The 9,646-nt window shown below is 40.3% G+C and overlaps 1 protein-coding gene across 1 annotated transcript; it reads right to left on the bottom strand.

Annotated features, from left to right (window-relative positions):
- Positions 1-339: 339 nt before the first annotated feature.
- Positions 340-7,579, bottom strand: LOC135558594 (LIM/homeobox protein Lhx8-like). The gene is made up of 8 exons (XM_064992514.1): positions 7,327-7,579; positions 6,025-6,174; positions 5,594-5,715; positions 4,924-5,144; positions 4,594-4,691; positions 4,387-4,482; positions 4,111-4,297; positions 340-3,957 (listed from the first exon to the last, which is right to left on the bottom strand). The coding sequence occupies exons 1-8, from the start codon at positions 7,408-7,410 to the stop codon at positions 3,881-3,883; spliced, it is 1,035 nt and encodes a 344-aa protein (XP_064848586.1). The 5' UTR covers positions 7,411-7,579; the 3' UTR covers positions 340-3,880.
- Positions 7,580-9,646: the final 2,067 nt, after the last annotated feature.

Below are 9,646 nucleotides of genomic sequence, written 5' to 3'. Positions count from 1 at the left end.
GTTAGTTAGATTACTTGTTGGTTATTACTGCATTGTCGGAACTAGAAACACAAGCATTTCGCTACACTCGCATTAACATCTGCTAACCATGTGTATGTGACAAATAAAATTTGATTTGAAATGAAGACCCAGCGTTACCTCTGCTGCAGAGGATAAGTTCATTAAAGTTACCAGCCTCAGAAATTGGCAAATAACTGCACCCCAGATTACAGCCCAAATAAATGCTTCACAGATTTCAAGTAAGACCCATAATAACATCAACTGTACAGAGACTGCGTGAATCAGGCCTTCATGGTCGAATTGCTGCAAAGAAACCACTACTAAAGGACACCAATAAGAAGAAGCCACTTGCTTGGTCCAAGAAACACGAGCAATGGACATTAGACCGGTGGAAATATATCATTTTGGTCTGAGTCCAAATTTGAGATTTTTGGTTCCAACCGCAGTGTCTTTGTGAGATGCAGAGTAGGTGAACGGATAATCTCTGCATGTGTGGTTCCCACCGTGAAGCATGGAGGAGATGGTGTGGGGGTGCTTTGCTGGTGACACTGTCAGTGATTTTATTTAGAATTCAAGGCACACTTAACCAGCATGTCTACCACAGCATTCTGCAGCAATACGTCATCCCATCTGGTTTGCTCTTAGTGAGACTATCAGTTGTTTTTCAACAGGACAATGACCCAAAACCCACCTCCAGGCTGTGTAAGGGCTATTTGACCAAGAAGAAGAGTGATGGTGCTGCATCAGATGACCTGGCCAGATGATTCCTCATGCAGCTGGTTGAGAGAATGCCAAGTGTACTTTGAAGAATTTCAAATATAAAATGTATTTAGATTTGGTTAACACTTTTTTTTTGTTTACATGTGTTTCATAGTTTGTCTTCACTCTTATTCTACAATGTAGAAAATGGTCAAATAAAGAAAAAACATTGAATGAGTAGGTGTGTCCAAACATAAATACATTTATACATGAACAAAAATACACTGAACAAAAATATAAACGCAACATGTAAAGTGTTGGTCCCACAGAAATGTTCCATATGCACAAAAAGCAGATCTCTCAAATTTTGTGCTCAAGTTTTTTTTCATCCATGTTAGTGAGCATTTGTCCTTTGCCAAGATAATCCATCCACCTGACCGGTTTGACATATGAAGAAGCTGATTAAACAGCATGATCATTACACAGGTGCACCTTGTGCTGGGGACAAAAGGCCACTTTAAACTGTGAAGTTGTCACAACATAATGCCAAAGATGTCTAAGTTTTTAGGGAGCATGCAATTGGCATGCTGAGTGCAGGACTGTCCACCAGAGCTGTAGCCAGAGAATTCAATGTTCATTTCTCTACATAAGCTGCCTCCAACATTGTTTTAGAGAATTTGGCAGTATGTCTAGCCGGACTCAACAGCAGACCACGTGTAACCACGCCAGACCAGGACCTCCACATCCGGCTTCTTCACCTGCGGAATCGTCTGAGACCAGCCACTCGGAATGCTGACGCAACTGTGGGTTTGCACAAACGCAAAATTTCTGCAGTTCGGCGTCGTAACCATCTTCCCGGTCTCAACTGTACCCGGGAGACGGCAGACGGCGTTGTGTGGGCTTGCAGGTTTGCTGATGTCAACGTTGTGAACAGAGTGCCCCGTGGTGGTGGTGTGGGTATGGGCAGGCATAAGCTACGGACAACGAACACAATTGCACAAAGATACTGTTATGAGATTCTGAGGCCCATTGTTGTGGCATTCATCCGCCGCCTTCAGTTCATGCTTCAGCATGATAATGCACAGGCCCAATGTGGCAAGGATCTGTACGCAATTCCTGGAAGCTGAAAATGTTGCAGTTCGTCCATGGTCTGCATTCTTACCAGACATGTCACCCATTGAGCATGTTTCAGTTCCCGCCAATATCCAAAATCTTTGCACAGCCATTGAAGAGTAGGACAACATTCCACAGGCCATAATCAACAGCCTGATGTAAAGGAGATATGCATGAGACTTACGGTGGTCACACCAGATACCGACTGGTTTTCTGATCCCTGCCCATATTGTACCTTTTTATTTAAGGGATTCATGACCAGATATACAGTACATTTGGAAAGTATTCAGACCCCTTAACTTTCTACAAATGATTGTTAGGTTACACCCTTATAAAATTGATTAAATAGTTGATTTCCCCCTTAATCTAAACACAATACCCAATAATGACAAAGCAAAAACAGGTTAAGAAATGTTTTTTAAATAAACCAACACATTTAAATAAGTATTCAGACCCCTTTACTTTGAAGCTCCTTTGGCAGCGATTACAGCCTCAGTCTTCTTGGGTATAACCCTACAAGCTTGGCACACCTGTATTTGGGGAGTGTCTCCCATTCATCTCTGCAGATCCTCTTAAGCTCTGTCAGGTTGGATGGGGAGCATTGCTGCAGATATTTTCAGGTCTCTTCAGAGATGTTCGATCGGGTTCAAGTCTCTGCCATTCAAGGACATTCAGAGACTTGTCCAGAGCCACTCCTGTGTTGTCTGTGTGCTTTGGGTCGTTGTCCTGTTGGAAGGTGAAACTTCGCCCGAGAATGAGGTCCTGAGCGCTCGAGCAGGTTTTCAGTAAGGATCTTTCTCTGTTCTTTGTCAGTTCATCTTTGCCTCAATCCTGTCTTGTCCCTGCCGCTGAAAAACATCCCCACAGCATGATGCTGCCACAATCATGCTTCACCGAAGGGATGGTGCCAGGTTTCCTCCAGATGTGATGCTTGGCATTCAGGCCAACGAGTTCAATCTTGGTTTCATTAGACTAGAGAATATTGTTTGTCGTGGTCAGATTCTTTAGGTGCCTTTTGTCAAACTCCATTCAGGCTGCCATGTGCCTTTTTACTGAGGAGTGGTTTCCGTCTGGCCACTCTACCATAAAGGCCTGATTGGTGGAGTGGTGCAGAGATTGTTGTTCTTCTGGAAGGTTCTCCCATCTCCTCAGAGGAGCTCTGTCAGTGACCATTGGGTTCGCACTTCTATTACTCAGTTCGGTCAGGCGGACAGCTTCAAAACTTCCATTTAAGAATGATGGAGGCCACTGTGTTCTTGAGAACCTTCAATGCTTCCCCAGATCTGTGCCTTGACACATTCCTGTCTCAGAGCTCTACAGACAATTCCTTCAACCTCATGGCTTGGTTTTTGTTCTGACATGCAGTCAACTGTGGGACCTTACATAGACAGGTGTGTGCCTTTCCAAATCATGTCTCATCAATTGAATTTACTTCAGGGGGACTCCAATCAAGTTGTAGAAACATCTCAAGGATGATAAATGGAAACAGGATGCACCAGAGCTCAATTGAGTCTCATAGCAAAGGGTCTGAATACTTATTTACATAAGGTATGTTTATTTCTAAACCTTTTATTACCCCATAATGTGTGTAGATTGCTTTGGATTGTTTTATTTAATCCATTTTAGAAGGCTAATGTAACAAAACTTAGGGAAAAGTCAAGGGGTCTGAATAACTTTCTGAAGGCACTATATAGCTGTATTCAGTCATATGAAATCCATAGATTAATTTTTCAATTGACTGATTCTTATGAACTGTAAATCTGTAAAAATCTTTGAAATTGTTGCATATTCCATTTTTGTTCAGTGTACACATTATTAATACATTTTTTTTTTTTTAACAAAGTGCTCAGTCACATACCTCAAATAAATTAAATGCCAACCAATATGTACAATACATCAACAACAAGTTTACATAACCTTATTTAACATCTGAATTTGATCTCCTTTGATAAATCCCCATAGCAAATCATTTTGCACCCCACCCTTTAATGGACAGGGCTTTCGCATTGGCTCCTCAGCATTCTAACCAATGGTAAGGGCCGGTTCTGCAGGGTGCGGGATGTGAAGATCAGGCATGGCTGATTGGCAGCTGTGTCATGGAATGGTATAAAAGAGGCTGGAACACCAGGGAGGAGGGAGAGTGCACTGTGAAGAACAAACATAACCCATTGGGTTATGAAATAGTGATTCCAGATCTTTGCACTGAATTCTAAAGCAAAACTATTAAGATGTTACAAAGTAAGCTTAACCCACAAGCCATAAAAAAAGATGAACCTGTGATGTGCTGGTTTTGCTCACCATCCATGTAAGTGTGTAGTGCTGTAAGCATGGGTGTGTCTGTTGGTATGTAGGATGTGTAGTGTAGATCCTCCATAAGAGGCGGAGAAAGCCTGGACTGCTGTAGTGACGACATCGCTGCAGATGGCACATGGTGCTGAGGGCTCACATGCTTCTTATGACGAGCTCGACAGTTCTGGAACCAAACCTGTACATTCAATAGGGATGGGTTAAGCTTCATTTGTAACTTCAGGGACACCTAGAATTGTTTGACTAGACTAATGTTAGAGAGCTCACCTGAATGACCCTGCGACTGAGGCCAGTCCTCTCTGCCAGCTTCTGGAGGGTCTGAGCGTCTGGGTTATTGTCCTGAGCAAACTGGGCCTGCATCACCTAACAGACAAGACACAGTGAATGTAAGATGGTCACACACAATTATATCATTCATATGCAAACATCCAGGATAGTCATTTCTGGAGTGACAGGAAAGTAATAAATGTTCACCTGTAGCTGGTCTGTGGTGAAGCTAGTGCGGGCCCTCTTAGCTGGTTTGGGATGAGACCCTTCTTGTTCTGATGGTGGGGCTCCCTCTACAGTAACACCTTTTCATGTAAACACATGACCACATAGGTCATCACATTGCATAGGAAAATGAGGAAGGCTAATCGATAAGGGAAAATCTAGAATCTCATCAATTGTTTCAAAATAATTCAATTGCCTAAATTAAATTGCTGCATCACTCATACATGTGTAGAACAAACAGCTAGTGTACAATTAACACATTTTTATAAGTGCAGGCCTTATTCTTTCTACACACCTTTTAATGTTTCTTACCACTTTCCATGGCTGGTTTCAGGTTGTCCAGCATGCAGTCGTAGTGGATTCGGCACAGCACCCTCTCCTCCACCAGGGCAAATTCCTCCCCCGTGGAGAGCTGGCGCTTGCAGGAGAAGCAGGCGAAGCAGGCCAGGTGGTAGGTGTTTCCCTTTGCTCTCCTCACCCAGTCTTTGGAGTGCATGTTCCTGCCACAGTGGGCACAGCGAGTTCCATACTTCCTGTGGAAAAGTTGGATTGCAAACAAACTACAGATCAAAACCACTAAAGGCAGGGTAGCCATTTACTTATTTGTGTATTTTTTTAAACAATTTTAAACATTTTTATATCAACAAAATTATTTGATCATGAATCTAGAAATACAAGGTTGTTCCAAAAAATGCATTTAATTGTAAATTAAATAAATTGAAGGCAGTAGAGAAGTGCTACTATGAATGTTGTGGTTGTAAATACTCAAGGGCCCAAGGTTAACAGCCATTTATCTTGACTTGTAGAACGTCTCATTAACATCATTAGATAACAATTGAATGTCATGTCAAAGTTGCAACTTCAGATGTATCCTAAACTCAACTCCTCTCCGTTGACGTGAAGTACATCGTGGAGTTGAGTTTTACGTGGCTAATCGCGCTAGAGCCCTCCCTGTATGGAAGAGGCCACCCTTTTCACCTACCTGAAGTAGTCGAGTTTGCAGAAAACCACCTTGTCTTTGATGTAGCAACTGACATGTCTTCCTAGAGGAGTTTGGCACATGCTGCACGAGAGGCAGTTCACATGCCAACACAAGTTGTTCACCTGAAATGTAGCCACAAAAGTCAAACAGATTTATTCGCCCGGAAGAGTAACCTGGTCTACAGTTTTAACCACGAAAATTAGGCATGTATGAACACTATTCGATGTTAAAGTAACTATTTTTCTGAACTTAAAATGTAATTTTATTTACCAAATAGGCCTACAAACATTTTTTCCTTGTCACAGTTAAATGTGAACACTTTAGGGATCCTAGGCCTATGAGTTTCTGGACGTTGGGGGAGAAAAAAAATGTACATACGCATTTTAGGCCTTGGTTGAATATCTCAGCCGGTCATTTGTTCGGAAACTTACCTCGAGTAGGTATTTGTCAACTATCTCCAAACCACAACTTGTACAAAGGCTTTTCCCCAGAGAGGCTGATGCCATTGTCTGCGGTGTCAAGGAAGACAAAGACGAAGATGGTGAATACGACTCATCTCCGAAAATGTAATCCGATGTGCCCTAGATATAAAAAACAGAAAAGTCATTATTGACATAATTTAGGCATGGAAAAGTTTGCGTTAAGAACAATTTCATGTGCCTAAATTTGACCCGGCCTACCGATGTCTGTGTTTTCCTCTAGCATCGACTTTCCTGCTAGTACACACATTTGTCATCTTAAAGTAGTTATGACTGACGTGGTTTTCCCACCTAGTTATCTTAAGATGAATGCACAAACTAAATCACTCTGCTTATTGACATGTAAAATGAAGGCACTGGTATAGGCCTAATTTCCAATGGTAAGGTTTCACGCATAGGCCTACTATTAAAAATAGGCTACCGGTATACCCGTTTGATTCCTCATGCTACTTGTCGGCGTATTGACTGTACGTTTGTTTATTCCATGTGTAACGGTTTGTCTCACTGCTTTACTTTATTTTGGTCAGGTCGCAGTTGTAAATGAGAACGTGTTCTCAACTGGGCGACCTGGTTAAATAAAAAGGTTCAATTTTTAAAAAAGTATACTCAAAGAATCGGAAGATGCCCTTCCACATCCCTCCTTAGGCATAGTGACTAGTCAAAATATGCACTGGAATGGCCTTTAACTCCACTTCTGCTTGCTATGAAAACCATGACGAAAAAAATAGGACTAAAATGCCATCTTCAAGAACCCTTTAATATTTTTTTTGTACACATGAACCAAAACTCTTGAAATGTTCAACCACTTGTCAACAAAATAACGTTCATGGTTCAACGCCTATCAATATCTGCTGTCAATCACATTCGTTCTCTGCATAAGGGAAATTCTTGTCAAATTATCACATTCAGGACGAATGACCAAATCAAACAGACAAGATTTGTTTGGCAGTTATCGGCATGGCAGCTTTCTTCAAACCAACTCGCAGGCAGCCATGCATTTTGATTAGCTTGTAACGCAACCTCCCTCAGGTAATGCACTGATTTATGCAGAGTAAACGAATGGGTGGGGATCTCAAATCTAAAATTATTAACTTGAAACAGTCGCCCGTCGGTTTGGAGTAGCCTAGCATTTTACCGAATGTAAGATGTTTAAACAATAAATGATAGGCCTAATAGCACCATATAAAATCGAAAAATTCGCTAAACAATGAATGCTCGATAATTTCTTAACTTTTAATATGGATATAGGCATACCGTGCTGTCGAAGGTCGAGTTAAACCCATTTTCAATGTCATCCACCTCGGGGCAAGCCAACATTTGTTCGCTTTTCCAATACATTACGTTGTAGCCCTAAAACAAAACGCAAATCCAGCAGGATAATAATCCCATATAGATTCCATCCAGAGGCAGCTGCACCAACCCCATGCTCTAGCGAAAGCAATCTTTGCATTTAGTGAGGGTGGAACTTTTTCCTCTCCATTTTCCTTTTTGACTGTCTGGGCCGCACCTCTTTGACACATATGCCCGCCTTGCAGTGTATATGAGATGTTATACATGGGGAAAGTAGTTCAGTAATACGTCAGAGGTGATACCACATCTCTCGATATAGCTTTTTATTTTATTTTCGTTATTTTTTACATAGTACAACAATCCTCCGTGATAATATGCTCTTAATTTCGTTTTATTTCACACGCTGCTGCTAAAGGTGAAAATAAACTAAAACAAATGTAACATGTAATTTAGGCTTTGTTGATCTCTTACAATTTATAGCCCAATGTTTGCAACCTTAGTTTCAGAAAAAAAGAACTCGCATTGCGGCAATCAGTTCGTTTTTAAATCCACCCCATTCGGACTAATCGATAGCATCTGGGCAGAGAGCAACTGACAGCAGCCCAATTGGGTTTATTGTCCCGTAGTTGAGTTCAGCATCTTTATTGCTGCCTGCAGCTGATGATGGTGACGGTAGTTCAATTAACGATGGGTCCTATAATTGCTAAATACAATTAGGCTTGTGAAACCCCTATACTTTTTTAATAATTTCGTGTGTGCCCATGTTTTCTTTGTTTTGCCATGGTAAAACACGCGCAAATCTTTAGTAAAACCATATATAAAAGCATATGAAAAGCTTTCCTTTTCAATAGGAAAGCTTTCAGTTCGAAGCATCTGATTTAAAAAAAATAGATGTGCAATCTTCAGCATTATAATAATTGTCACCATGCCTCTGTTATAAGTTGTTATGCAATGTTGGCTATGGCCCACTGCAGGAATTTATCGATTTTTTTTGTACCAAGATTTTTCAGGAGGACTACATTTTTTTCGTTTTCATAATACAAATACATGCTTATTATAATGTTGAAGCGAATAATAGCCTGCATAATACAACTCAATCTGGTTTTAATGTTGAATTATCCTGTTTGAATTTTTTGTTGTTGATATTAATTATTTACTGTAGGCCTACGTTTCCCTAAATTGTGGTAGCCTGTGCAAACTTAGCATCCCCGTACGTTTGATTTGATCGTTCTTTGATTAGTTTTTGCAAAGTTATTGTTTTTCTTATAAAACAGTGAACTGACAGCTCTGACTTTGCTTTCGTGCGTCCCATGTGCGCTGACACACACACAGACACAGCGGATTTTTTATCATCACCAACAAACAAAAAATTGATGGATTTGTTTTGTAAATGTAACTATTCTTTCTTTCAAATAGGCTGTATTTATTTGTTAACAGCAACATATGCTTTCAGATAGTCCTAATGTAAACGTTACAATATCTTTAAATTAATCAAAATTAGCCTATTATTATTATGATTTTTCACGTTGTTAAATGATCATTTGAGAAATTCGATTTGAACCAAATTTTGTCGAATGGGCAAGACATGTTTTTTTCGTCATGGGAACATTTTTGCCGAGACTAAACATTCGGTAGTCTATAGTTAACATGCATGTCTGGTTGGATTAGATTCACCTAAACTAGAATATGTTATTTCACAAGAGCAGACCGAACAATTTAAACCTCTCACTGGGCTACTACTGAAACCCACTGAATCGGATCAAATGAACGGTATGCTTATTAAAATATTCAAGCATGATTCATTTTTTTTTCAAGTGTGTGATTGACAATATCATTCCCTTCATCTGCGTTTCTCCCTATGTGGACATTTCGCAGCAAAGCCACAAGCGTTCAAAATATAAATTTTCAGACGCAGGGGGAAAATGTTTTTGTTTCTTTGTAACATATACTTGTCAACCCCCTATGATTTAAGTCCTTCCTCAGGGAATTTAACCATGTAACAAACCTAATGGCCCATTTCAGAACTTTATTTCCTGGTCTGTAATCGCTGTTAATGTTATTCGTTAGTTAGTTAGTTAGTTAAACTGTATAGTCCATCACATGTATGACACCATTTTTTCAAATTGATTCCCTCATAATAGTGGATCACATTTTCTATAACACTTTTCTCAAAGTCTTGGAGCTCCCTACAGTATATTATATGAGGACATTTGCCTAATTTAATCATGTACAGACAAACAGAAAGACAGGTTTTCTAGAGTTTGTAAAGAGGAACTATTGTCTC

The sequence above is a fragment of the Oncorhynchus masou genome, chromosome 17 (assembly GCF_036934945.1).
Source record: "Oncorhynchus masou masou isolate Uvic2021 chromosome 17, UVic_Omas_1.1, whole genome shotgun sequence".
Lineage (NCBI taxonomy): Eukaryota > Metazoa > Chordata > Actinopteri > Salmoniformes > Salmonidae > Oncorhynchus > Oncorhynchus masou.
Note: the sequence above shows the minus strand (reverse complement) of the source record. Positions and strands in the feature narration are given on the sequence as shown.